The sequence below is a fragment of the Budorcas taxicolor genome, chromosome 6 (genome assembly GCF_023091745.1).
Source record: "Budorcas taxicolor isolate Tak-1 chromosome 6, Takin1.1, whole genome shotgun sequence".
In the NCBI taxonomy this organism is placed as follows: Eukaryota; Metazoa; Chordata; class Mammalia; order Artiodactyla; family Bovidae; genus Budorcas; species Budorcas taxicolor.
Genome location: NC_068915.1, coordinates 35,464,527 through 35,489,646, shown reverse-complemented (window position 1 = coordinate 35,489,646; position 25,120 = coordinate 35,464,527). Strand labels below are relative to the sequence as shown.

The 25,120-nt window shown below is 38.5% G+C and overlaps 1 protein-coding gene across 1 annotated transcript in view; it reads right to left on the bottom strand.

The window, feature by feature from the left end:
• Positions 1-10,519, bottom strand: part of SNCA (synuclein alpha) — a 153,111-nt gene extending 142,592 nt beyond the window's left edge. Inside the window, exons 1-2 of the mRNA XM_052642221.1 lie at positions 10,399-10,519; positions 2,724-2,765 (exon numbers count right to left, since the gene is read on the bottom strand). Of these exons, the coding sequence (XP_052498181.1) occupies positions 2,724-2,765; positions 10,399-10,519 (163 nt within the window). The remainder of the gene's footprint in view (positions 1-2,723; positions 2,766-10,398) is intronic.
• Positions 10,520-25,120: the final 14,601 nt, after the last annotated feature.

Here is a 25,120-nt window from a genome sequence, read left to right as displayed (position 1 = left end):
TGGAGTGGGTTGCCATGCCCTCCTCCAGGGGATCTTTCCAACCCAGGGATCGAACCCAGGTCTCCCACATTGCAGGCAGATTCTTTACCTTCTGAGCCACCAGGGAAGTCTTTGGTGCAATGATGTAAATGCATTTAACATCACTTGTGCAATGGTGTAAATACTGCCCATACCAAAATCATCATGGTCTCCCTGCTTAGAAGGATTTTCCATAGTGTTCTGGGGAACACTCACTGAATTGAACTCTAGTAACTATTGAAAAGGCTTCCCTTGTGGCTCAGCTGGTAAAGAATCTGCCTGCAATGTGGGAGACCTGGGTTTGATCCCTGGGTTGGGAAGATCCCCTGGAGAAGGAAACAGCTACCCACTCCAGTATTTAGCCCTGGAGAATTCCATGGGCTGTGTAGTCCATGGGGGTCACAAAGAGTGGGACACTACTGAGTGACTTTCACTTTTTTCTCAACTATTGAAAGAAAGTCGAATGAGTTTTGGAAATCCTGGGTTAAACTAAATTATGTAAATTTATTTACTATAGAACAGCTCAGTTTCTTTAATATGCTAAAAGGAAGACAGGATATGCAAAAACATTTTAAAACCATGGAAACATTAGCTGGCAGGCTACTGTTTTTCAGAAACAATTTGCAAACTATTGCCTTATAGTACAAAACTTCAGTCACTTGTACCAGGCCAAGTGTGTACACATGCATGCACACAAACACCTCAAAAACTCATGTGTACATTCTGTCATTCTAAAAAAACTCAAAAATTCTGACTTTGTCAATAGTTATCCTTACAGCCCATCTGCATAGCCTCTATTGGATGGTAGTATTAGTTTATTCTCTAATTTTTACCACAGGTTCTAAACTTTGCAACATGCTTATCCGCTTTTTCATCCATATGGATTCTCCTTCAGTTATTACAATGAACAGCTGTTAATCCAAGTAGACTATCTTCATATAGCATAGTCTACAACTGTCTGATAGCTAGTTTTTACAAAAGTCATACTTTATAACATGCCATTTATAGAAGGTCCCTACAGGGCAGTTTATATATACTGAATTCCAACAGAGCAAATGTATGTTGCATACTTTAACTTAGCTTCTAGAAGAATTAGTTTCAAAGGGTTGTTTTTTATTTATTTATTTATATTCAGCTGCACTATGTGGCTTGCGAGATCTTAGTTCCCTGAACAGGGGTTGAACCTAGGACACGGCAGTGAAAACCCATAATCCTAACCACAAGGCCACCATAGAACTCCCTGTTTTTATTTTATACTCTAACTTTTTTAGTCAAAAGTATGTATAAAACGGCTTCCCTGAGAGCTCAGTTGGTAAAGAATCTGCCTGCAATGCAGAAGACTCTGGTTCGATTCCTGGGTCAGGAAGATCTGCTGGAGAAGGGATAGGCTACCCACTCCAGTATTCTTGGATTTCCCTCGTGGTTCAGCTGGTAAAGAATCGGCCTGCAGTGCGGGAGACCTGGCTTCGATCCCTGGGTTGGGAAGATCCCTGGAGAAGGGAAAAGCCACCCACTCCAGTATTCTGGCCTGGAGAATTCCATGGACTATATAGTATGTATAAAAGTATGTATAAAAGTCATATAAATACCTTTCTCCACTAGCTACAAAAATGTAGCTCAAGGTAGATTCACTGCAAAATGATAGTAAAACCTAGGTAATACATACTATTTGCCTTCAGTATTCTAGGTATTTATATATATTCTCATTCACTGAGTTCTTTTACAGATGAGGAAACTGAATCACACAGAGGTAATGAGTCTTGCAGAACAGTCACACAGCTAGTAAGGGGTAAGCAGAAATTTGGACTACAGAGTTCTGGCTTCATTGTTTGTGGCCTTAACCAAAACACTGTATTAATTTTCCCATTTGATTTTCTCAAAATCTATTTTATAACTTAGCAATAGAAGCATGTTATTTTGCTGAGGCCCTGCCATATTTACTGTTTTCTCATCATATGAGTAATATTTTATATCTGATCGTATGATTATATCTTATTTTATCATGCCTGTCAGAAAGCTTGGAGTACATAAAACATAAAACTCAATCACAGCAAGTCCATATATTAAAGTTGCTAAATTGTGATTTTTCTATTTCTATCATTATCCTCCTCTTCCTCATCATCACCACCACAATTTTCATCATTTTCGCTATTCAGTTATTGTAATCTTGTTACAGACCTAATTTCAAAATTTGGGTGAAATTAGGCCAAACAGAAATACAATAAATAATTTACTGATCATCCCAAGGGTATTTCCTAAAATGTCTTCTGAATCAAGGAAGTATTATAATTTGTATAATTTAGTGTCAGAATATTTCATTGTACTCTATAGAAAATTTTCACTCAACTCTTTAAAAATGGCAATCCTTATATGATATTGCACTATTATTTGCCAGAACATTAAGTTGACCAGAATATTGAAATGTTACACTACTATAAGTTAAACAATGAAACTAGTCAATTCAGTCATCATTCTTGACAACTACAAACACTATGTTTTACTTATTTATAACAAATATTTAACATACTTAAAATATTTAATATTTAATAAAGAATCAAGATTAAACAAAGCTGATGTTTTCTAGAATGCTCCTCTATGGGCAGAGTGGTTATTTATATTTACATCCTGAACGATCAGTGCTGGGGTTATCCTGCTTACTAGATATTTTCAATATCATCCTTGAATATAAGTTCCACAAAGCTTACCTGTTGTCACACCATGAACTACCCCTTCCTTGGTTTTGGATCCTACAAAAACAAACAAATTCAAACCATAAACTTCAAAGTCACCTTTACTGCTAATGAGCTACTTTTAAATATGTCTAATGGAAAAACAATATCTCACTCTTCAAAAACCCATATGTAAAAATATCTTCAGGGAGCAAAAAATTTAAAATAAAGAAATTCAGTAACCATTACAACAAATACAACAAAGCAAAGCTAACAGGATACGCTCCAATTAAGATTTTAGCACACAGTAATAGCTTTTTAACCCCTTGTGTCCCACTACACATATCAACTTACAGAAAGTTGAAAAGAAAAAGTAAGAAAACACAGGGTCTGGCTGGGAAGATGATTTTGGATTCAGAACTGCAGAAGCTCTACTAAAACGCAGTACAGAGAAAGATACTTAACCCATGGAACACAAATGGATGGGGGAAGGAGAGAAGGAATTCATAGTTGTTGAACATCTATTATGAAAAAGGCATTTTTCATTTCATTTAATGTTTGTGATAAATCCCCATTTCAAATCATGCCCATTTTATTCTGCATGAAGCAATTACAAATTAAAGTTAAATGATTTGTCTGAAGTCACCAGCTACAAGCATGTTCAAATTAAGGGCTCTGTGACCCTAAGCCCATATTGTTTCTATGAAACCAGGCAAGCCTTTAGAAGGAATACAGTATTTTATCACTGAAGTATGACTAATGCTAGCTTCAAGAAGGGGGAAGATAGGAATTTTCCCCAAATCTTGACCATTACCAAACTTTCACACAAATAATTTATTAATATGTATTGCTAAAATTAAGTTTGTGAATAATTTTATTCATCAGCTCTCTAATATTGGATTTTATTGTACTTCATACAGCTTTTTAATGATCTTGGAGAAAATAACAACAAAAAGAAAATTCACTTGAAAACTACCCTATAAGCTAAATAAAGTTAATTCTATCAGACAGCAAAGAATGTAAGGAAATTAGGACCAAAAAACTGGGAAATGAATATTTATCATTCGCTACCTGCCACTCCTTCAACCCCTTATTTTTAAAAACAACTAGTAAAAATATATTTTAACAGTTGGCCTGTAGTCTATTCTCTCTGCCTCAGTTATACCTGATAATTTAATCTTTGGCTAAATCATGGAATGTATCCTGAACCAAACATACAAGAAAGTCTTAATGAGGTTGCTTTGCATCAAACCAATCACCTTTTTTTGGCTGTCATAATTGTTTAGTAGTATATGTTACTGATGATTAACTTTTAATTGATAAGTAATCTGTAATGAAAAGATAAAGCTACAAAATACATGCCAAGTGGTATGTCACCAGTAATGTGATAGACAGATAGACCTTATAGATAAGTAGATCTCATAACAGATAATAGCTGAAGGGACCCTGGATCTGATGGCTTCCCTAAGCTGATGTAGCCCACATCCATTCCCCTCTTGTCTCTTATGACTTCACAAAGCTGCAGAGTGGAGAAGATCAGAAATAATGCCTGGGCATTGCCAAGGACTCAGTTATGCTGCTGTGCATGTCATGTTGACTATCTCAGTATGGTGGAGGTGAAGTAAATTGTGACTTGGGAGTTTGATATCAATCCACAGTCTTGACCACTGCTACTTATTGAGCAGAATGTCACTGGAAGAGTTTTGAAGGTCATTTTCTTGCCTTTACTGTTACAATACTTGGCAGAGAGCTACATTTGTTTTTTTTTTTTTTTTGCTTTTGAATTTCACTCTCAACTTATAATTTCTAAACCATTTGATTGAGAAATTTTTGGTCCATTAAATTGAAGTAGGTTGATTGAAAATTTGTATACAAAGATACCACAAAAGGAGAAAAAAACATAAAAATAATACTGATCCTTATGGGTGGTTCATCAATTAGCATTAAAAGCTAGCTGTTGAAAGTATATTATAAAGGAATGAGATTACTCTTTCATAAGGCTTAAGAAAACAGTATGCTAAACTTGTTCAGCCATAAGTGAAACAGGAAAATTTTCCCTAGTTACTTCTAATCTTTCAAGCTAGTTATTCATAATAGTTTTATAATGAAGGCTAAAATTATAGAAAGAAAATACATTGACAAAGAAATTATTCTGTTGCAGTTTGTGTGTATGCGTTAATTATGCATTAATTGCTCAGTCCTGTCAGACTCTTTGCAATCCCATGGACGGTAGCCCACCAAGCTCCTCTGTCCATGGGATTCTACAGGCAAGAATACTGGAGTGGGTTGCCATTCCCTTCTCCAGGGGATCTTTTCGACCCAGGGATCAAACGCAGGTCTCCTGCTTGGCACAGATTCTTTACCAGTGGAGCCACCAAGCAGCGTTTATTTGACAATAATAACCATGGCTCCTACATATGGAAGTACACTAACAAAAATTCTCAATGAAATGTTAATGAATCAAACACAACAATACATGAAGAGAATTATACATCACAATCAGGTGGCATTTATCATAGGTATGCAAGGCTGGTTCAATGTTTGAAAGTCAATTAAGTAATTCTTTACATCAGCAGGCTCAAAAAGACAAATGTCATGATCATATTAATAGGTGCAGAAAGAGAATTTGCAAAACCCAATACCTACTTGTGATTAAAAAAACCCTCCCAGTAAACTAGAAATAGAGAACTTTCTCAACCTGATAGAAAATATCTACCAAAAAAGTCTACAGCTAACATTGTATTTCATTGTGAGACACTAGGAACTTTATTACCAGAAACAGGCAATAATACCCCCTTTCACCATTCCTTCAACATTTTACAGGAAGCCCTAGCTATTGCAATAAGATGAGGAAATAAAAGATATCTGACTGGGAAAGATGAAACAAAACTGTCAAGAATGAATAAAAAATATCCTGGTGCTAATAAGTTATTATAGAAAGACTGCAGGATGCAAGGTTAAAAAGTCAATCACCTTCCTATATACCAGTAATGAATGGAGCAGAACTTGAAATTAAAAACACAGTATTATTTACATTAGCATCAAAAATAAATAAAATACCTGGGCATAAATTTAATGCAATATATACAAGATCTATATGGGAAAAGTTATGAAGCTTTGATAACAAAATCAAAGAACTACATAAATGGAGAGATATTCCACATTCATGGATAGAAGACAGAATATTAACAACATGTTAGCTCTTCCCAAGTTGATTTTACAATTCCATGTTATATATATACACACACACACATATATATACACACACACACATATATATATAGAGAGAGAGAGAGAGAGAGAGAAAGAACCACCAACTCAATGGACATGAATCTGAGCAAATTTTGGGAGATAGTGGAGGACAGAGGAGCCTACTGTGCCACGGTCTATAGGGTCACAGAGTTGGACACAACTTAGTGATTGAGCAACAACAATCTCAAGCAAAACCCCGGTTATTTTATGGATATTAACAAACTGATTCTAAAGTTTATGTGGAGAGGCAAAGATCAAAAACAGCCAAAATGGTATTGAAGAAGAACAAAGTTAGAGGACTGACACTACCAAACCTCAAGACTTCTTACAGAGCTGTCATAATCAACACAATGTGATATTGGTGAAAGAATAAACAAATAGATCAAGGGACTAGAAAAGAGAGCCCAGAAATACACAAATATAAATATAATCAACTGATTTTTGACAAAGGAAAAACACAATAAAATGGAACAAAGATAGTCTTTAAACAAATGGTGCTAGAACAACTGGATATCTACATGAAAAAAATAATTTTACACAACTTTATACCTTCACAAGAAAATAATCCAAAATGAATCATAGCCTTAGGTGTGAAATGTGAAACTATAAAACTTCTAGAAGATCACATTGAAGAACATCTACATAATCTCAAGGATGGCAATGGCTGTTGAGCTATAACACCAAAGACACACTCCATTAAATCATTAGTAAGTGAGAATTCATTTAAATTAAAAACTTCTATGAAAGACAATTTTAAAAGAATAAGAAAACAATCTACAGACAGGAAAATATTTATGAAATATCTGAAAAGAAGACAAAGAACTCTTAAAAATCAACAGTAAAAAAACAAATAACCTGATTAAAAAATAGGCCAAAGATCTTAATAGATACTTCATCAAAGAAGATGTGGAGATGGTAGATAAGCATTTGAGAAGATGCTCCACATCCTATGTCACCAGTTTCAAAATACAAATTAAAATAACAGCGCAATGCCACTACATATGTATTAGTATGGCCAAAGTCCAGAACACGGACAGCATCAAATTTTGTCAAGGAAGCAGAGTAACAAAAACTGTCGTTAATTGTTGGTGCGAATGCAAAATGGTGCAGTCCCTGCAGAAGATAGTTTGATGGTTTCTTTGAAAACTAAACATATTTTATCATATGACCCAGCAATTGTGGTGCTCTTTGATATTTACCCAAAGGAGCTGAAATCTTATGCACACACAAAAACCTGCACACAGATGTTTATAGCAGCTTCATTCATAACTGCCAACTCTTTGAAGCAAGTAAGATGCCCTCCAAGTACCAAGATGTAGGAGGGGAATGATAAACTATGATACACTGAGACAATAGAATATTATTTGGCACTAGACAGAAATGAGCCATTCAAAGACATGAAAGAATTTAAATGCATGTTATTAATTGATAGAAGCCAATCTCAACAGGCTAAGCAATATGTGATTCCACTGATATGACATTTTGGAAAAGGCAAAACTATGGAGAGAAAAAGATCAGTGATAGCCAGGGGTTGGGAGAAGGCCATGAAGAAGCAGAGCACAGAGGATTTTTAGGACACTGAAAATACTCTATATATTATAATGATGAATGTGTGTGTGTGTTAGTCACTTAGCCGTGTCCGACTCTTTGTGACCCCATGGACTGTAGCCTACCAGGCTTCTCTGTCCATGGGATTCTCCAGGCAAGAATACAGGAGCGGATTGCCATTTCCACATTCGTCCAAACTCACAGAATGTATTGCAGCAAGAGTGATCCTTAATGGAAGCTATGGAGTTCAGATGATTATGATGTGTCAATGTAGGTTCATCAGTTGTAACAAATGTACCATCTGGTAAAGGATGTTGGTAATTTGAAAGGTTATGCATGTGTGGGGTTTGGGGTACATGGGAAACCTCTATATATCAATTTTTTTGTTAATTTAAAACTGTTATAAAAATTAAGTCTTTAATTTTTTAAAAGTATGCCTTTTTACTTATAGGTTTGACTTTATTATGATGTTCTCACAAGAACTCTACAAGGTACTTGCATTTATTCAAATTGTATTTTTACAAATGAGTAAAGTGATGCTTAGATATGTTAAGTACCTTTCCATTATCCTAGAGGTTAAAAAGTGCTGTAGTCTGGACTGGAATTTAAGTTTGACATCAAATCTACATTTTTTTCCTACTTTATCAGGAGTCAGTAAACTATAGCCTATGAGCCAAATAAACTCTCCAGCTGTTTTGGTAAGTAAAGTTTTATAGGACCATAGTCACCCTAATTATTGTTTATGGCTGCTTTCACTTCAGGAGAGCAAAGCTGAAACAGACATCATACCCTAAAATTATTCACTACCCCTTTAGGGAAAAAGCTTGCCAAAACCTGGTAGTACTATAACTTCACAAGGTCATACTTCATCCGGAATTATGTATTTGTGTTCAACTTTTAATTGACTTTAAAATATCAACTGATAAATAGTATATAGAATGCACTCTGTTAAATACCATAATGAACACTGAAGATTATTTTTTAAAATATGTATACATAAACAAATTGAAATTTCATATAATAATTTCAGAGAAAACAACAGAATTAATCTCTAAAAAATTAAGTTATTTTATCTGCCCAAACTCATGGGTGAAAATGAAAACAAGTACAATGTTTTCCAGATGATAATCCTGCTTATTACCTGGAAAACAGCACCATGTTAATTTAATAGTCAGTGGTTCTTGGACTCATTCAAAACTAATAAATCAATATTATCCAACTAAAAAAAATCTTAAAAGTAACTAAGCTATAAAGTAACTGAAATCAAGGAATGGTTACAAAGCATGCATTTGTACAACTTGGAACATTGAGGACAAATATAAAAATACTGATTATCTAAATGTCACTGATTCAGTATTCCAAATTCCACCTAAAAAGATACAATCCACATTTCACAAGAAAAAAAATGAGATTAACTCATTGACTTTTACCTCTTGTAACATGTTTCAATTCAATGCTTTTCTGAAAATATATTTTAAGATAAAGAGTAATTTAACTAGAGGTTTGTGGTAAGATTAAACCAAAATAAAAAGTCTATGAACAGTGAGAAAAAATATGAGAAATATTCATAAAAAGCATTCCAAGTATAACTTTTCTTCAGTCCATCTATATTGAAGAGACGATACAGCTTTCTTTCACCCCACAGACATAGAGTATTCTACACAATCCATTATGCTCATCCTCCACTTTATTACTCATCCTTTGGCTACTGTTGCTACACCTGCTACCAGAGAATGTGAGAAAAAGGAGGAAAAGCTCAGAGGAGAAAAGAGACAGAATGGGCAGTGTGTGAGTGTATGCTCATGTGCCTGTTTGTATCCCTATAGATGAGTGTGTGTCTATGTGTATGCCTATTTCTTCACCCAAAGAATTCCAGGTGACTTGTGAAACAACACCCAACCTAACACAGTTCAAGATAAAAAAAAAAAAAAGAGTAGGGCTTCCCTGATAGCTCAGTTGGTAAAGAATCTGCCTGCAACGCAGGAGACCCTGGTTTCATTCCTGGGTCAGGAAGAGCCTCTGGAAAAGGGATAGGCTACCCACCCAAGCATTTTTGGGCTTCCCTTGTGGCTCAGCGGGTAAAGAATCCAGTTGAAATGTGGGAGACCTGGGTTCAATCCCTGGGGAGATCTGGGTTCAATCCCTAGGTTGGGAAGATCCTCTGGAGAAGGAAAATGTTATCCACTCCAGTATTCTAACCTGGAGAATCTCCATGGACAGCCCATGGGATCACAAAGTATTAGACAGGATGGAGCAACTTTCACTTCACTGCAAGAATACTCTGATGTGGGAATTTATAAACAAGGAAAAACAGTAAGCATCTAATTTATTGTATCATTTGATAAATGAACTATATAAATGTTTCAGAGATATTAGCAGCCTTCAAGCACTTTCTTGAGCTTAGTCCCCAACTTACCAAGTGGTCACAAGAAGTAACTCCAAAGACTTGTCTGTCCTTTTCTTTTTAGGGTCACAGTAGGTCTCTCTTTACATATCTCAAGATTATATCAACGTCTTACTTTTTAAATTAGAATACACTGAAATTAGCATATATTATTCATGAAAATAAATCAAAAGCTCATGAAGGAGTTTGATTTTAAGATACTATTGAATATTTTCTAAGACTGAGTTTTTAAAAGTGTCCTCAGAGCTATAGTTACTTAGGCATAGAAACATTCATTTAAAAAAAGAAACAAAGTTCTAACTATTACTGCAAAATTAAATAGTCTGGAAAAACAAAATAGCCCCACTTTGTATATTAGCTCAAACACACACATTCACCTACTTACACACACCTCTGATTCAGCCCATCACTTGGAGGAATGGTGAGAAATACCAGCATTTAAAGCATCCATCATCCTAACCCATCAATCCCAAATAAATATCAAAGTGACATTTAGGGCTTACCTACCTACATAGAGAACACCCTCTTTTGTCTTTCCTGCTGCTTCTGCCACACCCTGCTTGGTTTTTTCAGCAGCAGCCACGACTCCTTCCTTGGCCTTTGAAAGTCCTTTCATGAAAACATCCATGGCTAACGAATTCCTTTACACCACACTGGAAGACAAAATACACTTTAAGACCTTCTGCGTAAAAAACGAAATTAGAACCACCCAAAGTAAAAACTATTGAAACATCAGTAGAATCCTCAAAAGAGTGAGATTCTCTTAAGTGTACCTCCATTTCAACCACTGGACAAAGGAGGCTTTTCTTAGCTTTTGCATTAAAAATTTAGCATCTCCCATCCATCTTGGCTGGATAAAGTCTAGCCGCCTAAACATGGATTAGGATGAATCATATGAGCTGTTCTTACGCGTTTCCGAAGTGGAATTGCACGGAAAGATAGACTCCTCTTTTAACTTCCCAGGGTCCAAATGGTGACAGTATAAGTTAGAAGTGCGTTTAGAAGACATCAGAGGAAAAGGAAAGGGACCTGAAGGCAGGGGGTCAGGGACACGCTTACATTCCAGAAGGCAGCTAACAGATCAATCACGAATAGGGGAGGGAAGGAACCACTCACTCTGGGTGTGGCTGAACCTCAGGCCAACTGCGAGCCCACCGCCCTCGCTCTAATTCACCCAACCATGCACCCGACCCTGGGCTATCAACCCAGAGCGTGCTGGAGGGCGCGAGTTCACCACCGCGGAAGCCTCAGGAGGCGCGCCAGCCACCCGTGGGGGCGTTCTCAGTGCCCGGAACCCGCCCCCTACCCTGCGCCGCACCTGTTAACCCCTTATCACCTGTTGACTCGCCCTCTCAGCGCTCCCACTTAACGATTTGCCAAACATAGCTTGTTTACTTCACAGAGAGAACAGAGAGGGCGGACTAGAGGCGGGGGGCGGTTAAGGAAAGCGGCAAACAAAAGTTGAATACTCATACTCCCTGGAGCATCCTCGCGTTTCCCAAAGGAGAAGCTTATCCCTGAGAATCCAGACCTCTCGGCCTCTGAGGACGAGAAGAGGGAAGCAGTCGAAGCAGGAGGCAAACAGGTCAGTTGCCTTTCCTCACGCTCACCCTAGGGATAAGCACTCACCTCTGAGAGAGGCCCGACTACAGCTGGTCCTCGCGGCAGCACGCCCACCCCCACGCCCGCGCGCCCGCAACGACTCGTCTCCCGCCAGGTGTTCTCCACGACTTCCAAAGCTGCCCAGGTAGTTCCACAAGCACTTACCAGATTTCCTCGGCTCCACGAACTCCAATTTCTCCCCCACCCCCACTTAAAAAAATTTAAAAACCATTCCCAAATGTTATTGAAGTGGGAAGAGAGGATAAAGAGCGCACAGGAAGGGTGGAGGCGGCGCCAGAAGAGGGATGGTTCCCAGAGGAGGCGGCTGTCAGCACAAGCCTGCGCTGGGAGGCGGGGGGCGTGGGAGGCAAACCCACAAACCTGCCGTCGAATTGCCACTCCTCGTCCCCCGCACGAGAGGATTCGAGAGAAAAAGGCAGAAGGTCGGAAGGGAAGGGGTGGGGGGCGAGGGGAGCGGGGAAGAGCGCCAAGGATGCTGCAGGCGCGGCTCGGTCCCTGGGTCCCCTCTAAAGCCAGCACACACCTCACCCCGCGTCGCCGCGCTCGGTCGCTGGCCCCCTCTCCTGCTAGTCTCCGCGGTCCTCCTCCTCCCCGTCCTCTCACCGCCCCCGGGGCTGATTTGTTAGCTCCTCTCCCCGCCCCTCTCCCGGCGCTCGCTGCGCTCCCAGCCGCGTGCACTTCACTCTCTCCTCGGATGGGGTGGGGGCGGGGGAAGACGGAGCCTCCAGCTCCCGCCTCCCGCCTGCACCCAGGGGACTGGAGGATGGGGTGCTCTGCGGCTCGCCTCGAGTTCAGGGTCACGGGCGCTCTCGTGGGGATCCCGAGTGTTAGGCTTGGGCTGAAGTCTCCCTCTCTCCCATCACCCCCCCCCCATCCTTGTCTCCGCCTTTCCCTCTGGTTCCTCGCGGGGACCCCCACGTCAGATCCAGCCTCGGGAAGCGGGGAGTGTGACAGGTCGACCACCAAAGGCAGAGCCAGTCTCTGGAGGAGCTGCTGAAAGAGACAGGCACTCTAGGAAGCGCGCTCACATCAGCTCTGCCAAGGGCACGTTTCCCTCAGACCAATGAAGTGTGATTAACGGTCGTAGGACAAAAGGTTACCGATGCTTTTGTTTAAATATCCCCCAGATTTAGGCCTACTCTTAACCTCTCGTGGGCCCGATATGGTCTCGCGGGTGGAGAGGAGACTAGTAATGAAGAGTTACAGGTTGAAGAGGCAGGAGGAGGCTAGTCAAGTCCTCTCTCCACCCCACTATCACCATTTTCTTTTCCACCAATCAGCGGCTGCCAGACGCTGTTTTCTTTTCCCATCAGTGGAACAAGGAATAAACATTCCCCAGCCGTCGAAACCAAACGGCTGTAAGGTTTTTCATCCTCAGAATGGAATTTACTTTCCAGATGCAGGTGCCTAGATGGAAGAGACATATCCAGCGTGACTGACTCTCCTGAACCAGTATATCCAATCTTTTCAGAGCCTTCTGAAAAGGGAGATTCTATCAACACATACCACTCACCTTCCTGACTTCCAATTCGCGTTGTCCTCGGTGCTGACACGCCACCCCATCTCCACACACCGGCACACAGACAGACACACGCAAGGGGTTCGAGACAATTTTTGCACTGTTTAACACAGTTTCACCTTTAAAAGCTGAAGGAGAAACAGCTGTTCCTGGATCACACCGAAATGGAGAACGAAACTCCTCCCCCCAACGGACTCCCTCTGCTTTCTTTGCCTGGAAGAGAGGATGCTTTTAGACCTGTAACGGAAAAACGCATCTTTACTATATGTTTTTTGCTCCTTTGTATTGTGCTTATTTTTTGTAGGGCGGAAAAAAAGGCTTTCTCTGAACCTTGCACCTCTCTCTGATCCTTGCACTCACACTCTGAAATGTGAGTAAAGAGCAATTTAAATCTACAAAACAACCCTTTGAAACCAAAAGAGATGGGAAGCGAGTATATGCTACTTAAGCAACTCTTTGCACTATTGGTCAGCTCATTTGAAAAGTGGTCTTTTCAAAACATTCATGTTTTACTTCGTTGGGATCGGAGAAGTTGGGAGTTGGTTTGCTTTATGACTTTGAGAGTTTCAACAAGTTATGTCCTTCTGTTCATCGATCCCTCTCTTTTCAACTTTTTACTATGGGAAATGTTCAAACATATACAAAAGTGGAGAAAATAAAGGACTCTCGGTGGAATAGCACCCAACTTTCACTATTTTCCAATTCATGATTAATCATGTTTCATCTATATTCTCATCCACTCCCCATTTTTTAATCACTACTCCCATTCCCCATTTTAAACTAAATCCCAAGAATTATGTATATCTTTTCATTTGTAAATAATTCAGCACGCATCCATAAGATATCAGAACTATTTTAAAGTAAACACAATGATGTTTTGCTGGTCTTTTTAAAACTTTAAAAGTAAAGTTTGCATGCAGTGATATGTTCCACTCTGTATTCCTTTAAATCCATTTTGAAAAGTACATGCATTAATGTACCCCACACCGTTTTGAAGAAATAAGACATTTTCAACCCTTAGAAATTTCCCTTGTGCCCTATTCAGTTGTACAGCTTCTAGAATTTCATAAAAGTAAAACCATGCAATATGAACTTAAAAAAAAAAAATCTCTCTGGCTTCTTCACTCAGCCTAATATTTGGTCATTCATGTTTTTGCATGAACCAGTGGTATTTGTTTTCAATTTGTTTCTTTTTATTACTGCCAATAATAGTGTTTTGCATTGTGACGCATCACAACTAGTTATTTAATATATTTCAGTTCAGTTCAGTTGCTCAGTCGTGTCCAACTCTTTGCAACCCCATGAAATGCAGCACGCCAGGCCTCCCTGTCTATCACCAACACCCGGAGTTCACTCAAACTCATGTCCATCGAGTCAGTGATGCCGTCCAGCCATCTCATCCTCTGTCATCCCCTTCTCTTCCTGCCCCCAATCCCTCCCAGCATCAGAGTCTTTTCCAATGAGTCAACTCTTTGCATGAGGTGGCCAAAATATTGGAGTTTCAGCTTCACCATCCGTCCTTCCAAAGAATACCCGGGGCTGATCTCCTTTAGAATGGACTGGCTGGATCTCTTTGCAGCCCAAGAGACTGTCAAGAGTCTTCTCCAACACCACAGTTCAAAAGCATCAATTCATCGGCACATCAATTCGCCAGCCTTCAGCTTTCTTCACAGTCTAACTCTCACATCCATACATGACCACTGGAAAAACCATAGCCTTGACTAGACAGACCTTTGTTGGCAAAGTAATGTCTCTGATTTTGAATATGCTATCTAGGTTGGTCGTAACTTTCCTTCCAAGGAGTAAGTGTATTTTAATATATTTAGTACATATTTACTACTCAATTATGATATATATATAGTTAACAGAGACCCTCTTGAGTAGTTACAGGGATGAATAAAGTAACAGATATTTTAGACTCTGTGTAGACCAATGAGAGGATTATTTTTTAGGCCCTGTGAAGACCAAAAAGAGAATTATTTTGGAGCTGTTGTTACATTTTTCTACTTCTTACAGCATTATATGATTCCACATCTTTATGTGTTATATTATGGTTGGCAAAAGACTATATATGATCATTTAATCATAACAAATGGGTAAGTTAAGTTTTATTATGTAACTTTTGTATTCGGGGAATCTAAGGCTCAAAGAATTTTGGTAACAGGCAGAAATTGCATTGCTTTAAAGTGGCAGAGCTGACATAAGCCAGCAGGAACTATTCCAAAAGGCCAGTTGTCTCCTGAGCTGGCAGTACTCTCTGGTACCTTACTGTCTGGGCATGGGATAGGGTGAGAGGTAAAAGGTGAGACCCAGTTCTGTTAGAAATAGCCTTTGAATTTGGATATGACCTGGGAAATCAAGGAGAGTTTCTGTTCTAAAACATTGCCTTCATATTTGAAATGTTACCATTTCTATATTAGTAATTATAGGAGAAGTTGATTTCTCATCAACCACAGAAAAGAATATTATAAAATTATAATTAAATCAAAATTATAAAATAATTTTTTGCCATTTAAAACTTTATGTTTTACTCCTCTTTTCATCCCTCAAAGTGCCTTGAACACAGTAAACATTCAATAAACTTTTAGTTACTGGTGATATCAGTAGTGACATTCCTTTTGTTCTACCTGTATTCTCTGAGCTCAGTATTCCTAAGGAGGCAGAGCAACTCAAGCACAAAGAAGGAAACTGGAAGTTAATAAAGGGTTGTTTTGGTTTATTCTGTTTTGTATTTTTCACTTTCATCATTAGTTTACAGCATAGCCTTGAGAAAATTTTTGACTATTAGAATATAACTTTAAAGCTCAAACAAAAAATATTTAACTAATTGAATGACTTGAACCTCATAAAGAATATGGAAGGATAACTGGTTGGGAGGCATTACTGACTATATGTTTTGTTAATGACTACACTCATGTTTGTTTTACTCTTTGATAAATGAAATCTAGATATTTTGCTCCTTTCTAATAGGAATGCTTGAGTTTAATTAACTAATTTAGCTTAAGAGTAACATTCTATGAAAGAGATGGGAATACCTGACCACCTGACCTGCCTCTTGAGAAATCTGTGTGCAGATCAGGAAGCAACAGTTAGAACTGGACATGGAAAAACAGACTGGTTTCAAGGAAAAGGAGTACGTCAAGGCTGTATATTGTCACCCTGCTTATTTAACTTATATGCAGAGTACTTCATGAGAAACGCTGGACTGGAAGAAACACAAGCTGGAATCAAGACTGCTGGGAGAAATATCAATAACCTCAGATACGGAGATGACCCCACTCTTATGGCAGAAAGTGAAGAAGAACTAAAAAGCCTCTTGATGAAAGTAAAAGTGGAGAGTGAAAAAGTTGGCTTGAAGCTCAACATTCAGAAAACTAAGATCATGGCATCCAGTCCCATCTCTTCATGGGAAATAGATGGGGAAACAGTGGAAACAGTGTCAGACTTTATTTTTTGGGGCTCCAAAATCACTGCAGATGGTGACTGCAACCATGAAATTAAAAGACACTTCCTCCTTGGAAGAAAAGTTATGACCAACGTAGATAGCATATTCAAAAGCAGAGACATATACTTTGCCGACTAAGGTCCATCTAGTCAAGGCTATGGTTTTTCCTGTGGTCGTGTATGGATGTGAGTTGGACTGTGAAGAAGGCTGAGCGCTGAAGAATTGATGCTTTTGAACTGTGGTGTTGGAGAAAACTCTTGAGAGTCCCTTGGACTGCAAGGAGATCCAACCAGTCCATTCTGAAGGAGATCAGCCCTGGGATTTCTTTGGAAGGAATGATGCTAAAGCTGAAACTCCAGTACTTTGGCCACCTCGTGTGAAGAGTTGACTCACTGGAAAAGACTATGATGCTGGGAGGGATTGGGGGCAGGAGGAGAAGGGGACAACAGAGGATGAGGTGGCTGGATGGCATCACTGACTCAATGGACATGAGTCTGAGTGAACTCCGGGAGTTGATGATGGACAGGGAGGCCTGGCATGCTGCGACTCATGGGGTCACAAAGATTCAGATACAACTGAGCGACTGAACTGAACTAAACTGAACATTCTATGAAATGCATGGTTAATCTAAACTCTCTGTCTTTAGCATAAAACAAGTGAATTTTTAGGTGTACCATGTGGTAAGCTTGAACTACAAAGTGGAATGACATGAAAAATAAGGAAGCTTCAGTGACTATAAACGAAAGGAAGGATAAGAATTGATTTAATGTGTGTCAGTAAGGAAAATGCAATCTTTAGTATCTCTGAATGATTTTATTCTATATTTGTTGTGAACACAAGGAACAATGTAATGTCGATTCTTGGGCCACTTGTTTCTTTTTCTCTGCACTTTCCTCTCGTCTTCTGTAGATGTATGAAAAACAGGAGCTAGTGAGATCTTGGTAGGCTTCTCTTCTATTTCGCAGTGGGTACAGAAGGGAAAGCCTAATGCATCCAGTTGGGATGACATTGTGTGTGGTACTGGAAAGGGCTGCACTTGAGACAAGGCAGTAGGGTTACTCCAAAGAGATATAAAGAGGAATAAAGAAAGTGTATAAAGTCCAAAGAAGATTATCTAATTTGACCCTGTGTAAAACTTTGTGTTGTTTCTACAATGTCATATACAGCAAAAAATAAACTAAAAAAAACTAAATTCACTCACACTCAGTCGTGTCCAATTCTTTGTGGTCCCATGGACTATATCCCGCCAGGCTCCTCTGTCCATGGGCTTTCCCAGGCAAGAATACTGGCATGGATTTCCATTTCCTACTCCAGAGGATTTTCCTGACAGAGAGATAGAACCTGAATCTCTTATGTCTTCTGCATTGGCAGGAAGGTTCTTAACCATCAGCGCCACCTGGGAAGCCCAAAAAACAGTGGGCATTTATTCTAGCACAATGTCATTTATCATATTTGTCATTATTGTATTATATCCTCATTAATGTTTAGTGACCATAAACTGTGACCACAAGAAACGTTATATGAAATATGTAAAATTCAATTGGATATCATTTTAAATATCCTTGTGATTTTCGTGCTAAGAATATTAAGACATGCAAGATCCAAGATTAAAAACTTCAAAACTAGATGGAAAAGATTGTTTAAATATTTGGGGATCTAAAAGTTCAAATAGATGGCCAGCAGACACATGAAAAGATGCTCAGTATCATGAATTATTAGAGAAATACAAATCAAAACCACAATGAGGTATCATCTCTCACCAGTCAGAATGACCATCACCAAAAAGCCTATAAATAATAAATGCTGGAAAGGGTGTACAAAAAGGGAACTCTCCTATGCTGGTGCTGGGAATGTAATCTGGTGTAGCCACTATGCAGAACACTATGGAGATTTCATTAAAATACAGAATTACCATATGATCCAGTAATTCACTCCTAAAGCAAAAAGATAAGAAAACACTACTTTGAAAAGATACATGCATCTTAATGTTCATAGCAGCAATATTTACAATAGCTAAAACACCTCAGTGCCCATCCACATATATATGCAATGGGATACTACTCAGCCATAAAAATTAATGAAATAGTGCCATTTGCAGCAACATGGATGGATCTAGAAATTATATTAAGTGAAATTAGACAAATATGATATCACTTATATGTGGCATCTAAAAAATGATACAAATGAACTTATTTATGAAAGAAACAGACTCACAGACATAGAAAACAGACTTATGATTATCAAAGGGTGAATTCAGATGGAGGGATCAATTGGGAATTTGAGATTAACATATACACACTACTACCTAGAAATAAACCTACCTAAGGAGACAAAAGATCTGTATACAGAAAACTATGAGACATTGATAAAAGAAATCAAAGGGAACATACACAGACAGAGAGATATACCATGTTCTTGGACTGGAAGAATCAATACTGTGAAAATGACTATACTATCCAAGGCATTCCTAATCAAATGCATTCCCTATCAAATTCAACTCATTTGAATTGGGATTCAATGCATTCCCCATCAAATTACTAAAGGCATTTTTCACAGAACTAGAACAAAACAAAACTTCCACAGTTCATATGAAAACACAAAATATCTGAATAGCCAAGGCAATTTTCGGAAAGAAAAATGGAACCAGAAGAATCAACCTTCCTGACTTTAGACCATACTACTAAGCTGCAGTCATCAAGACAGTACTGTACTGGCACAAAACAGAAATATAGGCCAATAGAACAAGACAGAAACCCCAGAGATAAACCCACACACCTATGGGCACCTTATCTTTGACAAAGGAGACAAGAATACACAATGGAGATAAGATAGTCTCTTCAATAAGTAGTGCTGGGAAAACTGGACAGCTACATGTAAAAGAACGAAACACTTCCTAACAGCATACACAAAGATAAACTCAAAATGGATTAAAGACCTAAATGTAAGATCAGAAACTATAAAACTCTTAGAGGAAAACATAGGCAGAACACTCCTTGACATAAATCAAATCAAGATCCTGTTTGACTTGCCTCTTAGAGTAATGGTAATAAAAACAAAAAATAAAGAAATGGGACCTAACTAAACATAAAGGTTTTGCACAGCAAAGGAAAGCAAAGAAGATGAAAAGATAACCCTAAGAATGGGGGAAAAAATAGTTTCAAATTAAGCAACTGAGAAAGGATTAATCTCCAAAATACATGAGCAGCAAAATACACAAACTCAGTATCATAAAAACAAACAACCCAGTCGAAATAATGAGCAGAGGACATAAATAGACATTTCTCCAGAGAAGACATACAGTTGCCTAATAAACACATGAAAAGGTGTTCAACATCACTTATAATTAGAGAAATGCAAATCAAAACTACAATGAGATATTACCTCACACTGGTCAGAATGGCCATCCTCAAATTTCTACATACAATAAAATCTGTAGAGGATACGGAAGAGAGCCCCTTTGCATGGTTGCTGCTGCTGCTGCTGCTGCTAAGTCACTTTAGTCGTGTCCAACTCTGTGTGACCCCATAGATGGCAGCCCACCTGGTTCCCCTGCCCCTGGGATTCTCCAGGCAAGAACGCTGGAATGGGTTGGGGGAATGTAAATTGATACAGTCACTATGGAGAATAATATGGAGATTTCTTTTTAAAAAACTAAAAATAAAACTACCATATGACCCAATAATCCCACTACTGGGCATATACCCTGAGAAATCCACAATTCTGAAAGACACATGTATCCCAATGTTCATTGCAGCACCATTTACAATAGCCAGGACATAGAAGCAACCTAGATGTCCATTGACTGATGAATGGATAAAGAAGTTGTGGTACATATATATAATGGAATATTACTCAACCATAAAAAGTAATGAATTTGAGTCAGTTCTGGTGAGGTGAATGAAACTAGAGCCCATTATAGAGAGTGAAGTAAGTCAGAAAGAGAAAAACAAACTTCATGCATTAAGGCATGTAAATGGAGTCTAGAAAAATGGTACTGATGAACCTGCTTGCAGGGTAGCAATAGAGACACAGACAAAGAGAACAGACTTGAACACAGACCACAAGAAGGAAAGGGTGGGGCGAATTGAGAGAGTAGCACTGAAACATACACATCACCATACACTTTACACAAACCTGCACATTACAGATGGCCAGTGGGAATTTGCTGTATGACACGGGGGCTCAAATCTGCTCTGTGACGACCTAGAGGGGTGGGATGGGGTGGAGGGTGGCAGGAAGTTTCAAGCAGGAGGGAACTTATATATACCTATGGCTGATTCATGTTGAAGTATGGCAGAAACCAACACAACATTGTAAAGCAATTATCCTCCAATTAAAAATAAATTTAAAAACTTACACACATGACTGTATCTGCTGTATAGCACAAGGAACTATATTCAATTTCATGTAATAATCTATAAAGAAAAAAGAATCTGAAAAAGAATGTATATATTCTGAATCATTTTGTTGTACACTTGAAACACTGCAAATCAATTATAGTCAAAAAATGTTTTAATTATAAATGAAACAAACAAAAATAAAATGATTTAGTACTAAAAGGGAAAATGTATTTATGAACTCAAGACATGCATAAGCATGGTAGACTTCAGAAAGTAGAGGTACTGGGTACAAGTTAAATGCAGGGACTTATCTAGGCTCTTCTATTTTGTAGCCTGACTGGGAGCAAGTGTACATACTCTCTAACCTCTAATTTTTGTTTATCTTTAAAATGGGGATTATATCTTACGACTATTGTAAGGAATAAATAATACATTTAGCAAAGAACCAAACATAGTGGAATCTCTCAATATAAGTAGGCATTATTATTATCTGGCCACTATGTTTCAGGGTGCCCTGCTGCTACTGCTGCTGCTAAGTTGCTTCAGTTGTGTCCAACTCTGCGACCCCATAGACGGCAGCCCACCAGGCTCCCCTGTCCCTGGGATTCTCCAGGCAAGAACACTGGAGTGGGTTGCCATAACCCTTTTTTTCATTGCAATAGTTTTCAATACTATTTCCAGCCCTCTGCAACTTCCCCTACTCCACAAAACAGCTGAGGTATCTGATGCCTCCCCATCAATAATATTAACTTATTATGGCAGGTAAAATATTTCCAGCCTGGGACAGAAGTTGTGGGGGGATTAAAGACATTGTTACTGGTCATTAGATGAAAATCTGCCAGTATCTTTTGTGTCTCCTTAATGCGTAGATTACAATAACAACAGCACTCATGGCAATTTGCTTCAGGAGACTGAATTAATACAGTAACAGAAATATTTTGCTCTCTTTATTGACAGTTTTACATTCTTGGAATCTGGTTTCTTTAAAGGGGTGGTGGCTGAGTTCTATACGAATTATGTTAATTTTCCAAGGGAGAAAAATAAAATGAAACAACAAATGGAGTTCCAAGTTTGACGGAGTCGTTGTGACAGCACCTCTGAAATGCTTCAGAATGAATATCCAGTTCAGAGATAAACTCAGCCTCTAATGTTCCAGGTGAGTGAAGAATGGACAGACTGATGAGACCGTGACAGATCGACTTATACTTTTCAACAGCATCTGTGTGCAGAAAGGCAGAAAATAAGTGGATGAAAAAGCATTTCATGGGAATTTATAATTTGTGTGTGTGTGTGTGTGTGGTGTTTTAAATTGAAGTTATAATGCCCTTGTAAGCAGAGAAATCATAACAAATTAGCAAAATGAGTATATTTCTTATAATACTGTAATTATCTGGGCATCTGATATATTTCCCTCTGAAGACAATTTGACAGGATGAAGTGGCATTTAAGAAATTTTCTTCAACACTATAAAAAAAAATCACTAATATTTTGAAAGCTTGTTATCCCATCTAAAACTGGGAATTTTTTAAGAGAGTGAGATAAGAAAATGAGAATAAATTATTCCTTAACAGCCTCTTGATAAATACATTCACAAAACATATTCACATAAATAAATACAGATTTGTTACATCATTTTGCCTAAAATATTATAATGTATCATATATTTAATCAGTTGTCTATTTTTAACTTTTCATTTTTTATTTTTATAAGCATAACTTGACAATTTTTCTAGTATCTTCACAAAAGTAGGATAAAAACATCTATATATTCAGTCTAATAATTTTTCATATACAAAGTATTATGAATGAATTCCTTTTAAATCAACTTCTCTATAGTAAAATATGATTGTTCTGTAAGTCATAGATTCTTTCCTGAGTCTATTTTTATTTAAGTTTCTCTTTCCTCCTTAATATGTTGTACTAAATGTTTTTTGTTTCTGTTTTTAGGTTAGGCTAAGAAGAGTGAAGTGAAGTCGTTCAGTCGTGTCCAACTCTTTGCGACCCATGGACTGTAGCCTACCAGGCTCCTCTGTGCATAGGATTTTCCAGGCAATAGTACTGGAGTGGATTGCCATTTCCTTCTCCAGGGGATCTTCCCAATCCAGGGATCGAACCTGGGTCTCCCGCATTGTAGACAGATGCTTTACTGTCTGAGCCACCAGGGAAGTCTAAGGCTAAGAAGAAACATGTAGTAAATTCCAGGGTACCACAAAGAATGAAATTTTTAATAGAACTTGGGTAATTTGAAAATGGTTAAAAAATAAAGTTGTGTATTTTTATTTTTAAATTACCAAAAGTTAAAGTGCAGAAATAGACCTGCTTAAATATGAAAATCTCCAATTTCCACAGGATATCTGACTAGATGTTTCACATGTCACATAACTACATACTCAAATCACAACTATAAGAAAGAAAAAATAGCATTCAAACATCTTCATATAGTGCAACCATCAATAAGAAAAACTGATTCATGTAAAAATCTAATTGATAGTAATTACTTAAGGGTGTGCAGCTTATTTTCAGATAAGGAAGTAGTGTATACGTACCAGATCATCAACATGGTGACAAAATAATTTTGTTGTTTGGTCTCTAAGTCATTTCCAACTCTTTTGTAACCCCATGGACTATAGCCCATCAGGTTCCTCTGTCCATGGGATTTCCCAGGCAAGAATTCTGGAGTGGCTTGCCATTTTCTTATTCAGAGGATCTTCTGACTTGGGGATCAAACCCACATCTCCTGCTTGTGGCAGATTTTTTTACTGCTGAGCCACCAGGTCAGAACTATAGGGAACATTTAAATAATTAAAATCACTCCCATGCTAAGTCAATTCAATTGTGTCTGACTCTTTGGGACCCCATGGAGTATAGCCTACCACGCTTCTCTGTCCATGGGATTCTCCCAAGATATGTTAAAAATCAATCATAATGGGACAGACATATGATAGTCTATAAATATAATAATCACTTGAAACAGCAGAAGAGCTTTCAACATTGTTGTATATATGTAATATTTAGTTAATAATCATATATATATATATATCTGTGTGTAATGAAAAGAGTTGTTTAGCAAAAGTGTATTTAAAATGGTACACAGCTTTTCTTTAGGAAGTTTAGAACCTTGACTAAGGATAGTGCCAATGGTGAGGGTCCCCTATCTTTATTACAAAGTTTCAGGATGCATCTTGCAATGGGACACAGAGAGGTATCTGGAGATGAGCAAGGTTCACAAGCATCTAGTATTATAGTGGCTAAACAGATGGTGACTGCAGCCATGAAATTAAAAGATGCTTGCTCCTTGGAAGAAAAGTTATGACCAATCTAGACAGCATATTCAAAAGCAGAGACATTACTTTGCCAGCAAAGGTCCGTCTAGTCAAAGCTATGGTTTTTCCAGTGGTCATGTATGGATGTGAGAGTGGGACTATAAAGAAAGCTGAACAGTGAAGAATTTATGCTTTTGAACTGTGGTGTTAGAGAAGACTCTTGAGAGTCCCTCAGACTGCAAGGAGATCCAACCAGTCCATCCTAAAGGAAATCAGTCCTAAATATTAATTGGAAGGACTGATGCTAAAGCTGAAGCTCCGACACCTGATGGGCATCTGATGCAAAGAACTGACTCATTTGAAAAGACCCTAATGTTGAGAAAAATTGAAGGCAAGAGAAGGCAACCACAGAGGATGAGATGATTGGATGGCATCACTGACTCAACAGACATGAATTTGAGCAAGCTCTGGGAGTTGGTGATGGACAGGGAAGCCAGGCGTGCTGCAGTCCATGGGGTCACAAAGAGTTGGACATGACTGAGCAACTGAGCTGAACTGAAACAGGACCTAGCAGAGTGGCAGAGAGCAGTAGTGAAGCAAGGCAAGTGCTTTTCTTCACTGTGAAGAGGGTCAGCATAACAGAGACTGCCCCTCAAAGAAAAACATCTAGAGAGAGTCACTTGTCCCTTTCAGAGAGAGAAGTAGGCTCTCTAATTCCTACACAAACCGGAGGACACTGCAGAATATATATACTATTGATTCTTGCTTTACTAACCAGTTGGAAACATCCATGGAATTATTTTTACAAGATAGTTTTCTCTATTAAGTTCAGTTCAGTTCAGTTCAGTCGCTCAGTCGTGTCCGACTCTTTGCGACCCCATGAATCGCAGCACGACAGGCCTCCCTGTCCATCACCAACTCCCAGAGCTCACTCAGACTCATGTCCATCGAGTCAGTGATGCCATCCAGCCATTTGATCCTCGGTCGTCCCCTTCTTCTCCTGCCCCCAATCACTCCCAGCATCAAAGTCTTTTCCAGTG